The sequence below is a fragment of the Orussus abietinus genome, unplaced genomic scaffold (assembly GCF_000612105.2).
Source record: "Orussus abietinus isolate OABI.00-Male unplaced genomic scaffold, Oabi_2.0 scaffold5, whole genome shotgun sequence".
NCBI lineage: Eukaryota > Metazoa > Arthropoda > Insecta > Hymenoptera > Orussidae > Orussus > Orussus abietinus.
This window is the reverse complement of record NW_019394929.1, coordinates 2,333,375-2,353,583: the sequence shown is the minus strand read 5'-3', so window position 1 is coordinate 2,353,583 and position 20,209 is coordinate 2,333,375. Positions and strand designations below refer to the sequence as shown.

Genomic DNA, 20,209 nt, shown 5'->3' with positions numbered 1-20,209 from the left:
CGACGCGAGAAGGGCGCGAAGTGCTCCCCCTGGAAGCGGACTCGTCTCGGAGTCGTAAGATTTCATTAACGCTGATCTTAATCAAGGACAGAAGGAAGAAGTCGGAGGGCAGCACGAGGGGAGATTCTCCCGGCGATTAGATTTGTTTCCGTGTCCTGCGAGACGCCCCGAGACGACTTTATTCCCGCCCTAGGTCCTCCGTCGTCCCCGTGGAATACCTTCCTCGAAAGAAAATTCCGCGACTTCGGAGCCGAACGGGCGCTCCGCGCGTAAAATCCGTCCCCGTAAACCCGAGGTCCTATCCGCGCGTCCTCCGGTTCGGGATCGCCGCGTAAACGGAATATTTCCAATCTGTTCCGGGAGCGGGACTTCCGCGCGCGGCAAACTGCCATCGCGGGCCAAAGATCGGGGATTATTGCGATGTAACGGAGACCCCTCGCGGGAATCGCCCGTAAATCGGCGCGTCTACGTAAATTCCCCGCATCCGAATCGCAGCGCCGTTCTCCGTTTAACCGGGAAGAATACGACGCCGTAAACCGGAATCCCCTCGGCCGGGATATATCGCGTGCCCTCCGATTTTCATCTCCCTCGGATATCCCGCCAGGAAGGCTCCCCAGGACCGGAGGAAAGAAAAGACTCCGCCGAAACTCGTCCCCGTTCCCACGGAAGGCTCCTCCGGTGGCCGGCCTCTGATAACGCCCCGATAACAAAGAGAGGCGAGTCCCTCTTTATCGCGACGTGCCACGTCGACGCTTCCTGGTAACGATAACCCGTCGGCTCGACGCAAGATGAGGTCACGATTTTATCGGGAGCAGATGCACATCGCGGAACGCTTTGCGGCGATTTCGCCGAAATCCCGGCCTCGTCGCCCGCTCGCTGCATCCGGATTCGTCATCACGCGATAGCGTCTCGAAAAAGTCCACCGAAGGGGAGAGCTCGCCTTTATTCCAATTGAAGCGTCCCCGCCGCGCGGTTTCCCCGCGAATCGAAAATTCATAACGCGGCCAGCCGGTCGATCGAATGGAATTTCGAGAGTGAAATCATTTATCGGTTCTGCGGATTCCGAGGTGTAGCCGACCGTATGGGATTAATTCCGACAGGAATACCGGGCTAACCGAAACGGCCCTCGTTGCGGCCGGGAGTTTTTGCACCGTTTACATCCTAAGTTCAACCCAGAAAAAAGACAAAACCGTCTTCAGAAGGCGGATTCGCGGTTTAGACATCTGCTCACGGTTAGCGAACGATCGTTGATAGATCTAGCTTCGCGTAGATGGATTTTTTCGAAAACGATTATCAGTCCTCGACCTCCGAGGCGTCGGAGCGATTTCCAGTTAAATTCGTATTATCGGCTCGTGACGTCGGTCCTTCCTCGGCGTACCGTCGCTAGGCGAAACAGGTTGCGGTTTCTCGGTAGCCCGATACGATGAATCATCTCGCGAATTCTAGACGCGCCCTGCCGCCTGGCGACCGACCCACGCCGGAGCGTCGGAACGTCAAATGAGTCCGCCGTGTGTTACATCCTCCTCACACATTCGTTACCGCGTACATTACCCTCCCGTTAGTCCTCCGCCTCGGTGTCGCGCGTTCCCCCGACCAACATGGCGGATCGAGTTCGATCCCGCGAGCTCGCCCATGGATCATTCTTGTCCCTCGCGGACCCACGATCGTATATTAACTTTTATTCCCCTCCCCTCCCTGGCAACCACCTTCTCCCCCATTAATAGTTTTCTAAAGACTCGACTCGAAACGAGGGATATCCCCGTCCCTTGGATTTAAATACCAGAGCCAGACGCGGCGGGAGTCTCCACTTCCGCATCACTTGTTGATGGATCGTTCGCGTTTCGAGGTTAGGTTGGTCATTGCGGGAAGAAAAATCCGCGGGGTATTTCGGAGCGGTAGAGAAAGAAGGTACTCACCACTCTCGATGTAGGGGACCAGCACGAGCAGCAGGAGGAAGAGCACGTATCCGCACGTATCACTGAGCATCGTCACCATATTCTCGCTTGAGCTCCGAGCCGTCGGCACGAAACGCGGGGCGACACCTCCACCGTCGTCTCCTCTCGCTCCCTCTCGGCCCTGGCGCGGGCTCGCCGTCTCCGTCCCTCCGAGCCGCCGAGGGCCGCGAACGCGACGGGTCTAGGTGGGACGCGGGCTGCACTCGAGGAGCGTCCGTTCGAGCTACGCCATCGCGGGCCCGTCGCTCGTGACCGAGGTTCCCGAGGTTGCCCTGCGCGCGCCTCCCGCCACTCTCAACGCGCCGAGGCCGAGCAGCGACGCGCACCGAGCGCGGCCTTCACCGGACGCATCACCAAGCGCGACATCGGACACCCCACTGTGACTGACGCGACCGACACTCGCGCCCCGGACCTCCGGCCTTTGCCAAGGCTCTCGAACCCAACCACCGCGCAGCCCCGACCACCGCTAGGCTCGCTTTGTCCTCGGCACTCTGGCTACTGCCAGCAGACGGCGACACGCGCGGGCGGCGCCATCTTGGCGAGGCCGCCATCTTGGCCTGCGCGCGCCTCGCTCGAGCGGCGCCCCGACCCAACGCGGGAATTCCAAAAAGAGGACCGACCGGAATTTTCGCTTCCTTTGAAACGAACTGACTAATTGCCTGGAATATCGAGCACGTTTTCTTGCGTCGCGCTTGAACCCTGAAGACGATTACGAGATGACCGGCTCGATTCAAGGAGGTCATGGGAGGTTCAAGTTTAAAGTCTCTTTTTGTAGCTTCTTGACAATGTTTTACGGACTTTTATTTGCGGAATGTATGGCTTTTGGGCGGTTAGGATTTAACGGGGGAGGGTTTGTTTACCCGAGGAGTATTTTGAAGGGAGTTTGATATCGACGCGGTGGCGGTGAACGAGGATGTATCTCAGCAGAAGGATGAGAGATGGAGCCACGAGATGGCCCAAGATGGCGGGGTCTCTTATCCCGTAGGTACGGTAACGGATGTGAATGCCTTCTTTTCCTGCATTTCTTGGGTTATGTCCAGGGCTGGGTAAGTAAGATACCCTTGGTAATTTACGTAGTTTTTTTACTAATACTTGATTTTTTTTATTAATATGCATAGACTGAAAAATAAGGGCTAAAGGTACAATGTTTTATGAAAATGTAGGTCGCGCGTTAAAAAAATTATTTGGTCGAATATTCGCCTTTGTAATAGCAGGAAATTTATTTATTAGATGAATACTTGAACCGGTACATGGCTAACCATAATTGGCAGACGAGGAATGTCGTGCAGCCGTCAAAAAATGTATTAAAAAATTATAACCACACCGAGAAAAAAGATTTACCCCCCAATATTCGTTATAACGAAGCAGGACGGAGACACGAGACGTATCCGCACGGTACAATTAATATCGCGGAATCTCAGTCTTTTGAAGCAAATTCCGAAAGTAAGTCCCAAGGATGCGCCATATGTAGGAGAAAGAAATACGATAAAGATGTCGATAAGGAGAAACGAAAGCGAACATTTTTCAGATTATGTTGGAAAAGGGAAAATGAAGCGACGTCGGATGAGACCGATGCGGAATCAATAAATACCGATTCTATGTCGCGGTCAGAGGTAGATTCTATTAATTCGAGTGCATCTAAAAAGGCAGTAAAAAGGGGAAAACTCTCGAAACTAAAAGTGTCCGTAAATGACGCACCCGTAGATCAGGAAGGTAAGAGGAGGAAAGAGAAGAAGGGTAAGAAGAAAAAAAAGGGGAAATCTAAACATGATAATCATCATCAAACGGAACAGAGTGGTTTGCCAATTTCTAAACTCGAGGGCTCGATGGCACCGCACCTGGCTGCCTATCATGCAAAAAGTTGTTGTTATTTGTGTGTCCAAAACTCGGTCGCAATTTCCGGAGCGATGTCCAAAAATGTTCAGCCATGCACCAGAAGTGTACAAACCGTCACCGAAGTTTCCAACAAAATTGTCTCGTCAGCTGACAAAAGTTGTAATCCCGTGCCCCGTGTCCGGACTATACAATCTTCCGTAAAAGTAAATACTCACGACGTCGGTATTACGTGTTCCACGGTACAACTCGAACATGCGAGAAAAATGGGATCTAAATCAACGAGTAAACGGCGAGGCATTCTATCAAGGTTGGAACACATAAGATGTCCAGCAGACCGGACGGTAATGTGCCAGACCGAAAGAAACGCGGTTCAACTGACCAATGTTAAATGTGGAACGAGGAAAGGTCGTTGGGTATAAACGGACCAAATCATTTGTTACCGATGGTATTTCGTGTTTCTCCTCATGCAGCACCTCACGTGTATCGACTGTAATAAACGCTTATCTAGTAGTTAAAAAAGGATTTACTAAAACATCACGGTATGGTACAGACAACGATGATACAAGAATCCCAAATATTTGTACGTCACTAAACTAGCATGCGCGTTTACAATGACAAGTTTGACCCAGTCTGAAGGCATTGATCCTTTTTATATTTATCTTCTTTCCTGGAGGAACCGGTGTCGTTTCTAATATGTCACACGATCGATAACCATCATCGAAGACGTTAACTCTTGCCAGTGCCCACACTATCTGTGATAAAGACACACCGTTAACGATATTCAAATGGCAAAGAAAAGATCGAATACCTTATCTGCCCTTTGCGTCAGTTTGTCGCATTGTTTCCATTGATTATTCCTTTTGTCGTAATCGTCCTTTCTCTGATACGTGACATTTTCTTCTATAGTCACTCGGTCGTTCGTTGATAAACGTCTCGAGAACGAGCTGTACCCGGACCGTAACGAAGCCTTGGAGTTCCCAATTTTATCTTCATGGGTCCCTGATTTGGAAACCCTTGATTCGGCTCTCGAAACTCGAGTTACGGCTTCGGAATAAAACGACCCATTCGGCAAAGCGGGCGCATCAAAGGTCTGCACGGAATATCCGTTAAAGTACTTCCGACATGTCGTTAACAAGACCGATATCTACTCACGGTGGTAGAAATGCGACCCTCGACCGTGGTCCTTTGTCGCCGAGTCCATCCGGTATTTAAATATTGACCTGAAATACGGTTCAGAAGTTCAATTAAAAATTCCGTAAATATGGCATTACCAATATTCAAGGTTGGCAAACTCAAAAATCCCGAGATCGATAACGGACGCGCCATCGCATAGCGATTTTCTTTTCCACAGACCACAAATCGTCGTGGACCGTATTTCCTTGGTTCGCCGCTCCGATTTCCTGGAGAAGTCCTTGCCGTTGTTTCCAATTTCTTTAAAGTGAAGGAGCTTCTCGGCAAGTCGTCGTTGATCTTGCAGTTTCATGCTTGACCATGTGTGAACGTGGGCATCGGTTTGACCGATCTTTCGACAAGGCTCGATCACTCGCTCGGAAACGTCGTTCCGAATGGAGCCATTTTCCTGGCCTTCCTGCTCGGCGAGATCGCAGACACCCACTGCCTGCTTATTCACGGTAAATCGAAACGTACGCTTTCCTTTTTTCGAAGGAGATTGTTTCTTATACGGCGAGATTTCCAAAGGCTTCTTGGACTCCGACTTTGCCCCAGGCTTCGGGCGTTCCGGGTCGCAAGAGTAATTTTGGTGTCTCAAATAGTATCGCAAGCATCGGTGAATGTCTCTTAGCAGGTTCTCTTCCAGCTTGTGGTCCCTTTTGTCTTTATATCGCAACGTTTCCTGCAATGATTATAAACAAGTACATAAATGAATGGAGGATTAGGTAAGCTGGGGGCGCAACTTGAACTTCACCTTCGTCTTCTCTTTCTTCGGGTCGCAGACGACGTAACTGCCGTGGGATTTGCTCGAGCGAAGGAAACTTATGGATTTGGCCTTCTTCGCTTCGGCTGGATTTTCCGTTGTACGATGCTCGAGGCGAGAATTCGAGGATCGTTCGGGATAGAAGGGACGAATCGAGGCTTCCAAATCCGGCTGCGAGGACCAGCCCGCGTAGAACTTTGCGAAGTCGTTTGCACCTCGATTCACCAGGGCATTGTATGCGTGGAACACCCTCGAGGGTTTGCCATTTTTTTTCTCCTCTCCATAGTAATGCCTCAAGTAATTCTCAGCGTCGGGACCTGAAGACGAGCGCTGCCTCTCCACTGGAGTCTGCCATGAATTTTTGATTCACAAGATAGTACATCGGAAGTCATCTTCTACCTTACCTCTTTGCGGAATTTACCACGCGAAGGACACTTCGAGACATCCTCGGGTCCTTGTACGATCACCGGTGCATGCGTGGAATACTTTTCCCGGCACTCGACCTGCGAGTATTCCACGTTCTTCACAGGCCGATGCAATTCCTGACTTCTCCTTTTTCTTGACGTAATTTCCTCGACGTAATTAACGATCTCCGCGGGTCTTATTTCCTCAGCTGGAGGATCATCGATGGTTTTGCTCTCCGAGTATTCGGACTTTGTTTTCGACGAACTCCTTGCACATACCGTGAACAATTCGTACCTAAATTGCATGCGTTAAAAATTATACTGTAAAAAGTATGCACCCTATGAAAAAATCCTACCATTTGGGTTTCGACGAATTCTTCTCTTCCTTCGAGGGAGACTTCTCGCCGTCATTGGATACTGTCACGTGGATGTAATTTTCATTACTTAATTATAAATCACTTTATTAGAGAACCAGGGAAAATAATTACCATTGAACTGTGTTGCACTTTGAACAGGAGACATGGCGGAATCGACCGTCAGAGGAACAATGGTCTCGCAAGCTACTTCCTTTTGTGATACCGCAAGAGAACTCGAGGGGGTCATCGTACAAACGTCCATCATCACCTCCGAGGGACGGGAAGAATTCGATAATCCAAGCTTCGTTCTCGTGGTCTACCGGTAAAGTCATTATTCATATTTTTTTTAGGAGGTTTTCGTATATAGCTTTCATCATTTTTACCGAATCAAGGGTAACAAGAATCGGATTGTTCTTAATTCGAACGTGAATGTGTGGCTCCGATTCCGTGCAACAACCCTGCGTGATACTCTCCCACAATTTTTCACGGAACTCCTCCGCTTTTTCTTCGTTCCCATCCAAAAAGTTCTTGATCACCGATAACTCGGCAATGCATTCTAAAATAACTTTCTTCGCGCCGGTAACGTCAGTAATTATCGAAGTCTCGTTCGCCGAGGTCGATTTGCAATTTTTCGGTTTTGGCCTCGTTTCGGCGTTACTTCCGAAATCCTTCAGAGAGTATTTAAGGCAGGTCATCATCTTCGTCAAGTCGTTAAATTCTAGAGCATTAAGGGTAATTGTTCATTCTCCTCCTAAACAGGTGAAAGAAATTTAATCTCGCTATTTCTTTGTACCGTCCATTAGCCTTTTCAGGGTGCTGGGGCTCTCAGAAGGCTGCATTTCTTCCCGGGCAAGATCACTAGCATTGAACGCTCCTTTGGTGCATTTTACTTCGTGGCATCCAGTGATGATCGTCTTTCGCGCTTGACCCATCTCTTTAGCCATTTCGTTTTTTCTTTAAACTCCCTGTATCGATAACAATCTGGAATGGAACGGAACGACTGCTATTTAAATATTAATAATTTGGCAGTATTGGGTCAAATCACGAAATGGTGAATTTTCTTACATTTCCTATACAGGTTACATTCGGAGAGAAAGCTTTAACTGGTTAACATTAAAATTACTTCCGGAGTAACTGAGAGTTCTCATCCGGTAACTCTATGGAGAAAAAAAAAAAGGAAATTTCTGCCAGTCGGGTGGTACCGTTTGTTGTTTCTCATTTTTAAGTATTTTTGCAATATTTTATGTAGTATCCTACTATTAAAATTTAAACATGTCACGAAAGTCAGAGGAACGTGTCGCGTGAAGGGCTTCACTTGTCGAACTTTCCGGAAAGGTTGCGATCGAGCTTCGCGGCGAGTTTCCAACGAGCTCCTAACTTCTGTCAAACTAGTCGCAAAGTCAATTCAGAATGCACTCGCGATATACTCGGAGATTCTGTTGCCCTTCTTCGAGAGAAAGAGAGAAGTGGAGGGACGGAGCAATGACCTATGTATATGCACAGGCTGAGAATTTCTGGCCGGTACCAATGCCGACGTGCATGTGCATGCAAGTGCATAAGACATTGCAGGGAGCGGATATATATCCGTGGAGGCCCTGCAAGGTGTCGCCATCTAGAGAGCACCGGAGAAACGACGGAGTTCAGCGTTAACCCCGACAAAATGGCTACCAGCAGATGAGAATTTTTTCTCCTTGGACAACAAATATTTTTCTTCGCCAATTTAGGAGGTTCGAATGTTAAAAAAAAAATTTCTTCCAGTTCATTGCCGTCCCCTTTTTCTTTAAATTATATTGTACCTTTATCGACCGTAGATAGCCGAAAGAGAAGATATCGTCCACCGATAAGTGCAATCTCTTAGGAAAATTATGGTTTAAAGCTGTTCTCGCGTATGGAGCCACGCGTATAGAATTCTATAGAGACTGGTCGAATTTAAATTCCGACTAATAATTTCGCACTATGATTTAAATGAATTAATGAATCCGCCTTTTTTGCGAATATCGAAAGGAGAAGGTCGGCAATTTATTCAAATGCATACCAAATGAAATTATGATTGATGGAATTTATTGAGTCCGTGATTACAGCCCGGAATAATGTTCCAAGATTTGATTTCAATGTCAACAATTTTAGACCCTCAATTGGGTCAATTACCGAAAGACATAAAAGGCAAATTCTCCTCCCAGGTCAGATATAAGAATTAGTTCAGCCCCGATGTCGAAAATCAATTTGAAAATTGAAACTGGGTTTCGTTGGAATCTATGAAGCGCTCGGAGTAGAGAGCCTCGGCTTGGCTTATAAACGGTTCTTCTCCTTAGCGAGAATGTACTCTTCTCGAGATGATTTAAGGCAGAAAGTTACCGCGACAATTTTTCACCCCCAACTGCCTCTACATCGTGGCCAGGTAATAACGCTCGTCGGAGTAATGACACTATAGTTCGGTGGTAATGGCGAGGAGTGCACCGACGTATGCACCTGCGCACTTCCCTTCCGGTCCCAAAGAACTAGAGCTTGGATTACCAGGGAGGAGCAAGGGCAGGAAAAAGACGCACTTTTTGAGCCACGAGCGACCAATCGTCGAGAGAGACCTGGCTCGCGCTAGGTGACCATTTTTCCTTCCCTTACTAAATAAGCTGGGAATTTTGTCAGAAGTCTAATCGCCGAAATACTTCATCGAGCAAGACCACTCTTCGTGAGGTTGGAGGTTCGGTTTAAAGGGTAAGCAGGGGAGACGTTCGTGTCGTCCTTGGCCTTGTACCAGGCGTGCGTCCTGCGCAGGCCGAGTTTGGGCTGGAGGTCGAAGATTACCGCAGCATTTCGCAGTCGGCGATACCGTCCTAGGAGTTCTGCATCTATAGACAGGATCGACACGAGGATGGATCGCGGTACCGATTGATCCGTCGAAATCAGAGCCGAGCGCAAGGGGCCAAGGCACAGTCGCGCAGTCTCGTCACAGCAGAGCGGCACCGCCGAGAGACCTCACCTCCGACTCCAAACGAGACAGGTGAATTCAGGACATTCCTCGGAGAAGCGGAAAAATTCCTGCACCCGGGTGACTCGCAGTCATACGTCACTTAGGTATACGACAAACTGCAGTACCCGGTCGAGGACCTGACGAGGGTTCTCCATGTTTGACTCGGATTTGAAGTAAGTTCCACCGTGTCTTCCAGGACACATCGAAGAAGAGGCTCGTCGCGATGGGCAGGTGCTGTTACTACTGTTGGAGGACGTACTGCTCGTGCAAGTACCTGGGAACCACCTACGTGCCGGAGCTGGAGGAGGAACGTCGGAAGGCGCAGGTACGCCGCATGGTCGAGGAGGGTCAGGCCCTGTGGAGGATGAAGCAGGACGCGCTTCTGCGTCAGAAACGTCAGGAACAGCGGGAAGTACGTGTCGTAAAGGTGGCTGGGTAGCTGGCCGAGGGTGCGGCCCCTGGAGTGCCATTTACGTCACGGGCCTTCGGCCGACCCGTCGAGTCCCTCCTCGAGTCGCACTCGCGGCCATCGAAATCGAAGACGCCCGAAACTACGATGGATCGAAACCCGGCCTGGCCTCCTTCTCTAAAAGCCCGATTTCCCTCCCTGGCGAGCGTTTCGAGCCTCGACCGCGCTTACCGCTAATATCCCGGAATTTGGTTAGCTCAACCTAGGGGTAAACGGTATCGGGGTCTGTATCGGCTGTCCGCATGTTCGCGGTTGCGTTTTTGGCTCCGCGGGAATTTACGGCCGCGCCGAGAATTTCAACTCCAGAGCCCCACCTTTGAAACGTCGATACATCCTATCGACCTCACTCGGCAGCCTTACTTTATGCCCTGCTCTCGATGTTTCCGAGTTTAGATTTTACCTCGTTGTTCTTGATGCCGCGGTTTCCGGGGCGATTCTCCAAGATCCCGACTTAACGAAGCGCTTTTGAGCGATCGCCCTCGTCGAAGTCAACTTTCCCTCGGGAGGCGAGTCGCGCGGGTGTGAACGTTAACGAGGCTTTGGCCCACCGTTAAAGCAGATTTGCATAATCTCGCGCAACAATTGCAAGAAGCAGGCTGCGGGTAATCCGCTAATCCGTTGCGGGTTTAGAGTTCCCGTAAACTCCGCGAGCCAAGTACCCGTTATGAGATGCGGCGCCCGTCGAGCGACCGCCTCCTGGCAAAAATTCATCTCGACGGACTCCTCTCCTCTCCTCGGGAAGTTATTGGCTCTTCCCCTCGCTCCTCGTTCCGAGATCCGTGATCGACCGGGAGATCCCACGGATCCCTTCGAAAGAGTCGCGCCGTCGACGTCTCTATCTTCGCCGGGACCCGATCCAACTTTCGAATTTCAATTATTTAACGGCGAGGGGAATCGAGTCCGCGGCACTCGCGGGTGTCCGCAAATTCCTCCAGTGAGGAGCTAAATTTTCTGCAGAAAGTAATTTTCCAGTTGCGGGAGATGCTGGAGAGTTATTCACCCTGGGGGAAACCGGGCGGTGGCGCGCCCTACGCGCCCGCCCTTCGCAGGAAGAACGTCTGGCTGGAGTCGGAGGAGCACCAGAGATATTGCAGCATCTGCCAGGTAGCACGACTTCCTTAAATCTCCGTTAAGGGCCCCGAGTTATCCCGCACGTTCGCCTGGATCTTTTACACTTTACCGCGCTTTTCGCGGCTCTGCTCTCTCACATCCGCGATAATCGATTTAGCCACCGCTCGCGCTACAGGTATCACTCGTACACGTGCCCTCGAACATTCGATCCTATTTTATTTCTAGCTCACCGGAAAGTTTAACAACGTACCTTCTCACGTAGCGCCCCTTTGTATAATTCCAGGCTCGCAAGCACTGCGGGAGGTTGTACTGCACCTGCTGGCGGAGACCATTCCGGTGCTACTCGTTCGACGACCTCTACCTGTATCCGTGAATGAAAAAAAAAATCCGTCACTCACATGTGGAATCATGCCTAAAAAGTGTTTCGTTTCTTTGTAACGATGTCAAAGGATCGCAATAAAATTCACACGATCAGGCATGGTCGTTCTTGACGAGGTGACATGTTCTGTCTTCACCCCCAGAGAACCCCTTCCATAGCGATCGGACCGATCACGTGTATTTTAAGAAGCTTCGGTACGACCTGGCATAACGCAGAGAACTTGCAATTAGGTAGCAACGGGAGTACAAAAATAATTCGTCCTAGCCGGGTCGGGTTTGCGGGGACAGCCGTTGGTGCCGTGGCGTTTGTCTGTAGGTCGGCTCCAGGGTATCTTAAGTGGGTGTAGTTAAGGTAGACAAATAGCGGGCCGAATCACGACACACCGTTCCGCAGATAGCATTGATTTACTCGGATTCTCGGGGTTCCTAGGGCCGCAGCTAAAAATATTCCCGCAGTAGGAGGCGAATCGCGAGCTCGTCGCGGCGGAGGATCATCCCGGGGAATTCTTCAGGTTGGTGTCGCCCGAGAGCCCACGTGGAGCTGGTCCCCCCGGAACTCCTCCACCGAATATTCCCTCCGTAGACCGTTAACGAGATCATGCTTCGCGTCGACGGATCCCGGATTAAAATGGACATCTCGCCGCGAACGTCGCGCAGTTTGCGCCGAAGGAGCGAGCGGAGGACGGCGAGAAAGACCGCTCGGTCGCACCTGGACGTTCCTAAGGACGAAGCCGATCGAGAAGCAAGACCCGCGAAAGTCCTTAAAGCCTGGGAGGCGATCCCCGAAGAAGCCTCCGCTCCTTTCGCTCTCGCCAAAAAATCGAGGTCCAGGATGGCCGACCCGGAGGAGGAAGACGAGGAGTTCAAACTCGCCAAGGAGAACTCTCCCCTGGCCGATCGCGCTCGTTGCTGGAACGAGGAGATTTATAGCTGTGCAGCGACCGAGGAGCACAGACGGCAATATCGCCGACATCTCGGTGACGTTCAAGCTTGCATGATCTTCCGTAACTCTTGGAGGGAAAGCGATCCTCGACGCGCGTCGCTCGTTGCTCGTCGCTGGGACGAGCCGAACGTACTCGGGACCACGGGGGCAGGGGATATCGTTTTTCGTAGATTTATCGCTGTCTCCATTATCGAAGCGGATACTCGGGGGAGAGAGGAAACGAATCGCAACGGCTCGCGCACGAGCGGAGACGGCACCGTACATCGAGATCCTATTTTCTGCGACAAAGTACCTTGCACTGCTCCGCACATGTACGGGCATTATATTACCATCACGGGGACATTTTTCCTCCCCATAGAATTACGTTGGACGCGCGTCGATTTACCTCCAACGACCGGGGAAAACATTTTAATACAGGAACGACTTATTCCGTACTCGGAGGGAATCGTGAATTATTTCCGACGCGTCGCGATAAAGTAATCACGGTGACGACGACGCGCGTTGCGTATGCCGTTGCGTTTGTTCTCGTCCCCAACGCAGAGGTATCGGGTTTGCCGACGGATTTGGCTCTCAATGCGTCGCCATTAACGACCGTCCTTTGTGGTTGCATCCGCGCAGATATCCTGGTGGCCAGGCGTCGCAAGAGTCAAGAACGGGAGCGCGCCAGGAGTCTCGAGATCGAACGGAAATTGGTAAAAATTGTCCCAGCGTTTTGCGCACAGTTTGCATGGAATAAAGCGCCGCTTTATGGGCGGGTTGGGTCCCTGGATAAATCAGAAACCGCAGGTGACATTTTGCGTGTGCACAGTTGGCGCAGCCCTCCCCGTTTGGCCGTCCCGGACCGGGTGGTGTACCTTGGAGGGACCCCAAGCTGCTGGGGGTGCGTTTCCTGCAATCAATGGTACGCAATCGTCGAGGAAAATTCCAAAGAGCTCGGCCACGAGAAATCCAATTTTTCACGATATTCGAGGAAATGAAGGCGTTCCACAATCGGTGTCTGGACGCGACAAGGGATGCGGTCTTTTAACGGCGCGGGGTATCCCCGAGGCCGTTCCGATCCCCTTCCGTGGCCTCCGTTAATCGAACCGCCCGAATAGAGAGCAGCGGTTTCTCCGGCGAAATCGATAATTCGATACCTCGCGAAAGGAGCGATCGCGGGTTCGTGGGAGCGATCGCCTTGGAGTTTGTCGCGCTTCTCGTGCCGGGATAGACGGACTTTTGTGTAACGCGGGTAGGTGGTACGGTCGGTACCTTCCCACTACACGTATTACGTATAGCTATTAGCCGCAACGATAACGGGCGCGTAACGAATGCACGCCTCGTTTAACTTTAGTAGGTCCGCGGTACCGCAACGCCGCGGACACTCGGAATTCCGAATTCCGGATTCCGGATTCCGAAATTCACGGAGGCGCTCCCGAGCACACGGGATCCGCTTTAATCTTCGATTAAGCCGAGGCAAGACCGCGCTTTTCCGCGGAAGCACCCCGGGCCAATTGTACCGCCGACGCTCGCGTAAAAGTTTAAATGAAAATTTATTAGCGCCTTGCCGTTCGGCCCAGGAATTTCTTACCGCGGCAGCCGTTTCCACTAGCCGAGAATTTATGGTGCGTAGATTTATGACGTGGGTTTTCCACTCGCCGTAATAAAGTGGCCGACTTCCTTGACCTTAAGTGGAGAGATCCTCGGGAAACGCGATTTTCCACCGAGAATGCAGTGCTCTCGCCTCTTGGCAACTCCCGGTGTCTTCCGCACTCCGCTCTTTCCCGGGCAATTAAAGGGGAAAGAAGTGTCAGAAAAGTAGAAATCGGCGTTGCACCGCGGACCGACCTATAAATTGAAGTTATCGGGAGTCGGAACGGTTTCCATACCGTCTGGACCACCTCGACAGCTCGAGATACATTTCCGACGTGGAGGAGACGTTCGCGCCCGGGTGGAGGGTCGTAGATTCGGGGCTAGACTCGAGTAGATGTAGCTCATTTCCGGCGAGATCCTCTTTGCTCGAACAGGCCGATTTTGCCCTTGCCGAGAGAAGGTATAACGACCTAAGGGAGACGGCATCGTCTGGTCGTATGAAATTTTCAGGGCTTGCCACCCTCGACTGCCGTGGTTCGAGCCTGGTCGTTCCGTGAGTCCAATCGATAACTCTTTCAGGGTTGGACGGGCAAATCGATGGCCGGGAGACTCCACGCGAGGGACGTCGATCCTCTGCCCATCACGGAGACGAACAGGTTCTTCGACGATAAGTCGGGACACGGTGAGTTCCTCTCCGGTTGCGACAGGGAGTCACCCCTGGTACCGCTGGAAAACGGCTTCCAGGTTCCAGATGAACTCTATCCGAATTCCTGTCTCTTTTCAGGCGCAGTTTCCGATGTCTATCCCAGAGGCACCGAGCTGCAAGCTCGGTCCCCTCGCTGCAGGAATATGCACAACGAGGAGGTGCAGGTGTACGAGCTGACAGGTGGAGTGGAGCTGGTGCCCCTGATGACCACCCGAAGGTACCAATCTCAGCCCCAAACGACTCGCTTCCTCGCCACGGATGCTACTCGCCCAGGATACACGATAGAGGCGTAAGTTCAGTGGTTACCCTCTCCTCCACGGCCTTAATTAGCGTTACGAAAATTTAATTAGAAAATTAACTGCCCGTTTCTCGAGGTCTACGCGCCTATGTTGCCGAAGAAAAATCGATAGAGGTCGATTGGTCGAGAAGGAGGGGTTGGTCGAAGTGCGGAGTTGCGGCATGCCGTGAACCCGAATTTGCAAAGGGATTCCCTGATGCGTTAATTCCATTATTAACGGAATACGATTATGCCCGTAGTTTCCACGCGTCGTGTCCCACACGATTAGGGATTACCCTGAAACTCTCCAGCCTCGATGTTTCATTCAACGAATCAATTTCCCGACTCGGGTATGTAAGGGCAGTCTAAGGGAATACGGTGTTCCAGGGTCCAAATATTTATCGCGTAAAGGGGACGTCGCTTGAGATAAAAATTTGCGCCTTTTTGTAAACGGCGCCCCCGAGGCGCACCACTTTGGCCTTTATTGCGGTGCGGATAGTAGTCGGGAAAAGGGAGCAAAAAATCCTGAGATATGTTTTAACAGCGTAAAAGGTTGAGTAGCAATATTGACGGTGCCCCAGCCCCGGGAGGATAAATAAAAAATGCCGACGAACTTCCCTTTGAGAGAAAATTATCGTCCCACTCGTCGTCTTCGAGTTCTTTATTACTCCGAAACGAAGGGGAGTTATCGATTCCTCGTCGCAGTCCGTCGTTACGGGGACTCGGATTTTTCTCACTTCCCTGGACCCTCTTTCCCTCGAATGGGACAAACGATGACCCTTCGATTGTTATCCGGCGAGAGAATTCCGAGCACTCTTTCGACCCCCTCTGCAAATATTCGCGAAACGCCACGAGTTCGACCTGCCACCGACCCTCGCTCCGTAACAGGGATACACCGGTCCTGATCAGTTTCGAAAGTTTTTCCTCGGCCCTGTAATTCGGTTAGGCGTATCTCTGGGCGCCAGGACTGATTAGAGCGGTATTGCACTCGGGGGATGTAACTACATCGAGGGTAATCAACCCATTGACCCGGATGCACTCGACCCCTGCAGCGGCTCACCTGTCCATCGTTCGTCCCGTGCCGTATTAACGCTTCACCTTGCCGCCCCGACCCGGCGCGGTTTCCGGAGGTCCTCCCGCAGGAGAGTCCCGAATCTGGTTATTTTCACGGTTGAGGCTCTTGGCGTGCCGATCCCGTAATCCGCTGAGCAGAGGTAACGTCCGATTTGCGGTCACGGGCTGCGCCGATCGTTCGTCATTTGTAAATCCGTGCCTCCCACCGGGACAAATATTTAGGGACATTGACGGCACCTAATTACGTTTTCCGAAGCGACGATTTGCAGCCCTCGGCATAATTTCTGCGCGTCCGCGTTTCGACGTCCTCGTTAACGTCGGGATCGTTCCCCTCGTCGGATGGTTTCTCTCGTCTCGACCCTTTCGATCGGCTATCTTTGGCGCAGGAATCAAAGCTGTCCCAAACGGAGTCGAGCATGGGGCCGAAATCCTGCGGCGACGTCCTCGTCGACGGGGCGGGTTTCCGTGAAATCTCCGCGTCCGTCCCGTGACGGGCGATTAATCAGGGCGGATCGCCCTGGGCGCGGCCGACGTCGAGGAGCCGGCTCTTCGGGCTCGTTTTTTCGGTCGGGAAAAGAGTCCTCCCGGTTCTTATGGCGGCGAGTCGTTAATCGCGGCCCTCGGCCGAGACGTCCCCGATAGCCTAACTCGAGTTTATTGCCCGATAGCGGCGCGCATAAGCGCGATCGTTACCGCACTCGCGCGGAGAAACCGCGAGGTTGACGTACAACGGGCCACTTTGATTAGCGTTTAATGGAACCCTCGTGGTACGACTGGGAGCCGGGCCACTGCGACGTTGTTTATGCGCGATAGCGCCCGGACGTTATCCGACCGAGTGCGTCAGATCCGAGCTAATTAATCCTGCGCGCGAAATGAGCGCCAAATGTGCACCGGACGCCCCGACGTTCCACCGGGGAGCCGAAGCGTTTCCGGGCCAAAGCGGAAAATGGGACTCCTTTCCGTGTCGACGCGTTGTTCGCGCCCGGCGGAATCGACCGGCAAGTGAGAGTGCCTCTCGGATTTTTCCATTCGGAAATCGCCCTCGATCCAACCACGGAGGATCGTTAACCCTATCGATGCGGAGTTTTCGGTGGCTCGGAGTAATCATCGAAACCGCTTGTTCGCAGCTTGAGGGCTCTGGGCACCGGGAACAAGGAGTACATTTCCGCGCTCGCCGAGCAGATACGCGGCAAGCGGGAGCGAATAATGGTGAGTTCATCGACGCTCGTCGGCGTCATTAACCGGATACGTTCGATTGGGTGATAACGCCGGCATTAAACGGCGCGGTCGAAATATCGGCTGGAAATTGGGCAGGGAATCTTGGCGGTGGAAGTTTTATCAAGGCACGGCGGCTGCGCCAAAGAGGATCAAACCCGCGGCCGCGGTCGAATTCAATATGGCCCCGACGCGTCTCCTGCAATCGTCGTAAAATTCAGAACGATCGTTGCACAGGTTACGAGGGTATTTCAGCCACGATCCCGTTGTCGGCGTTACATCTCCCGCGCTCTCGTAAACCGTTCCGCCCGGGGCGGGATTTCTTTCCCACGCAAATTCCGGGCAGAGTCGGTGCGCCCAGATCGATCGATCGGCCGTGCCTTTGCGAGGGTCGAGACTGACTCGGAACGTTTTGCAGGAGGAGGAGCGGAAAGAGCGGGAGAGTTGCCGGCGGCACTTCGACACGTGGCGGGGATTCTGGGGTCGGCCGGGACACGGAGCCCCGCTGGACCACACTCAGAGGGTCAAGCTCTACGACATCTTGTACCGGCCGCCGATAGTCTACTAGTTCCGGGGCCCGACTTCCGGGAGGCCTCGATCGCCCTCGTCGTTTCGCGCTCGCCCGAGCGAGCCACCCTCGGCTCGGCCCCGATTTGCATAATTAGTAATTAGACGTTAATGGAGGTCGCGCAGACGCGACGGCGCCGAGCGGCGAACGGCGCTGGTTTAATGGACAAGGGAGAATTTAATTTGGGCCGACCGCGGTGCAGGAGTTAGTCCCGTGTTTGGCCGAACCACGGCGGCCCGTTGCGGCAAGTATCGCGTCGCGTCGCCGAGTTCCTCCACCCGCGTCCACCGGCTCGTTCTCCACCTCGTTCGCCACTTCCTCTTCCTCCGCGCCGTTTTCCCCGCGCGACCCGCCCGGCTCCATTGTGCGACCATTGTATCCCGTTACCGCTGTCGGCCCGTTTCTACGGGGGTCATTCATTTTCTGGGAAATATCAGTTCCTGTACCGCTGAATTCCAGCCCCCACCCGGAGGCATTGTCATGGAAGTGGGTCGTGCTCCCGGGTTGCGTCCGCCGGACGGCCCGGGGGAATCTCCGATGGTGTCGCGGCCAATGATTGCCCGACCCGGTCGAGCCGCGGAATTGGCTGCCGGTCGCGACTCTCGATCTCGCGCGAGTACGACTTTTCCGTCCTCAGGATTTTCCTCCGCCGACCGCAACGCTTGTCACCCGACGCACCGTAAATCCTCGGCGAGGCGTAATTCAGGCAATTACCGCGAGTCGTTAAACCATGCGTCGCGCATGTCGCTTGCACGTCAAAAGTTGCCGAACCGTCTCGGTGCGCAACAGTTGCCCTTCCCGTGAAAAGCGCTGACTGACCGGGGGTAAAATTTATTCCGAACTAGCCGGGATTATTCATCTCCTGCGTCCAGGACGTACGAAAACGTTTTATCCGACTAATGTTCCGTCTCGCTCCGTCAGCGTTCGCCACGCATATTTTCCCCGTCGAGTGCCCGCGAGCGAGATCCGTGCTTGAAGCTTTCGTCGATCGAATCCGGCGAGCGGTCTGTCGGTACGGCAATTTTTCCTCCGTATACACGAGCGACCAGCTGGAGAACGAAGTGTACGGACAGCCGCACTCGTGGAAAACGACGCGAAGAATCCGGCTCCCGAATGCACGTCCACTCTGGCGGACTTTGCGGGCAGCACGCGGTAGATTCCCCTAGAATCCCCTAGAGACTTAGCGGATGCCACAGGTCGCGGTCCTATCTGTCGCAGTTACCGAGTTCAGGATATCCGTCGCCGGGAACGGGCTGCAATCCCGTGGAAGCTCCTGCGGTGACTTTGCTTCGCGGAAAGTCGCCTTCAGAAGCTCGATCTCGGTCGACTCAGCCCGGAGATAAATGGACCAGAGCTTTCGACGGATTCCTTGGAATCTTATCGCCGACTAGATTTAAATACATAAGGATCACGGGGAGGATCGAGTAATCGATAGGTAGGCCCTAGGAGCTTGCAGAGCCCCAGCCCTTTGCTCCGTCAAGGGGATTTCTCGCCTAGGAAATCTGAAACGCGTATTCTGTATCGCTAATGTGTAATAAAGAGAGCGGGGAAAACGCAGCGTCGTTTCGAAGCGTGCTTTCCGAGGGAAACCCGTACCAAAAGCCCGGGATCCCTTTTCGTTCCCGTCCTTTCAGCGCGGATATAATATTTGTTCGGGACTCTGCTGCGTCGCGGATACGTGACATGGAAGAGACATGGTTTCGTGTCCGTTTCCACCGCAAACTTTCGCCCGCGACGAAAATGGCCGAATACGAGCGTAGGGCGCACCTCGCGCGGAGCTTCCACCGGGTGTCCTCGCTCCATTTTCCCCTGGCATCCCTCGCGAAAAAGTTGAAAATTTCCCCCGCGGCCTGAAATTGTCCGATCGAAGTCGATAGAAATATCGCGACAGCCGACAATCCGGGTAATTGCGGGGAAGCCGGCGGACGAGCCGTCATCCAGCGCGGCCATTACCGCTCCGGGAAACGCTCCGCAATTTCCCGCTTATTGCTTGCAAATCGTCGGATATAAGCCCTCTCTTCGTCTATCCAAGGGACGCGAGTTAACGACGAGGACGCGGGGTTATTAATACGGAACATTTAGCGGCAAGTCGAGGGGGCCGCGTCTGCGGTTTATTATTGCAAAGTTCCTAACGCGGCGCGAAGGTGCGTTATTACGCGTGGCTCGGCGCAAAGTTCGCAATAACAAGCCACCGCGTTTCAGCGGCTACCGTGCAGGGACGCGCTAAACGGCCGCGAGGTGGTAATCTCCAAAAATAACGAAACTTAACGGGGGATCGTTATCCTAATAGAGCGCGCCAGATTGGTCGGCAGTCGCGGAGAAATTCCGCGTCTCCCTCGCGGTGCGTAGTTCCTGCCGGGAGCCCGTTCCCTTCATCGAATTCAGAATTTCGAAAGAGTCTTGGCCACTCGTTGGCCGGAAACTTTTTTCATATCGCCGTCCGAAATTACCCCCGGGGCTCTCGCATCGTCGGGCCACTCGGTG

General features: G+C 52.7%; 3 protein-coding genes across 5 annotated transcripts in view; 2 read left to right on the top strand and 1 right to left on the bottom strand.

The window, feature by feature from the left end:
* Positions 1 to 2,389, bottom strand: part of LOC105701150 (disintegrin and metalloproteinase domain-containing protein 10) — a 70,261-nt gene extending 67,872 nt beyond the window's left edge. For all 3 annotated transcript variants that reach the window (XM_012427600.2, XM_012427601.2, XM_012427602.2), the window contains exon 1: positions 1,917 to 2,389. In XM_012427600.2, the coding sequence (XP_012283023.1) occupies positions 1,917 to 1,995 (79 nt within the window). In that variant the 5' untranslated portion in view covers positions 1,996 to 2,389. The remainder of the gene's footprint in view (positions 1 to 1,916) is intronic.
* Positions 2,390 to 2,958: 569 nt separating this feature from the next.
* On the top strand, positions 2,959 to 4,210 carry LOC105701126. The gene is made up of 3 exons (XM_023433520.1): positions 2,959 to 3,001; positions 3,186 to 3,256; positions 3,602 to 4,210. The coding sequence occupies exons 1-3, from the start codon at positions 2,959 to 2,961 to the stop codon at positions 4,208 to 4,210; spliced, it is 723 nt and encodes a 240-aa protein (XP_023289288.1).
* Positions 4,211 to 9,422: 5,212 nt separating this feature from the next.
* On the top strand, positions 9,423 to 19,267 carry LOC105701125. The gene is made up of 10 exons (XM_023433519.1): positions 9,423 to 9,556; positions 9,649 to 9,777; positions 10,894 to 11,025; positions 11,276 to 11,361; positions 12,854 to 13,034; positions 13,122 to 13,214; positions 14,465 to 14,567; positions 14,670 to 14,880; positions 17,070 to 17,151; positions 17,576 to 19,267. Exons 2-10 carry the CDS (start codon positions 9,676 to 9,678, stop codon positions 17,723 to 17,725), a joined length of 1,140 nt encoding a protein of 379 aa, XP_023289287.1. The 5' UTR covers positions 9,423 to 9,556; positions 9,649 to 9,675; the 3' UTR covers positions 17,726 to 19,267.
* The last annotated feature ends 942 nt before the right edge of the window (positions 19,268 to 20,209 follow it).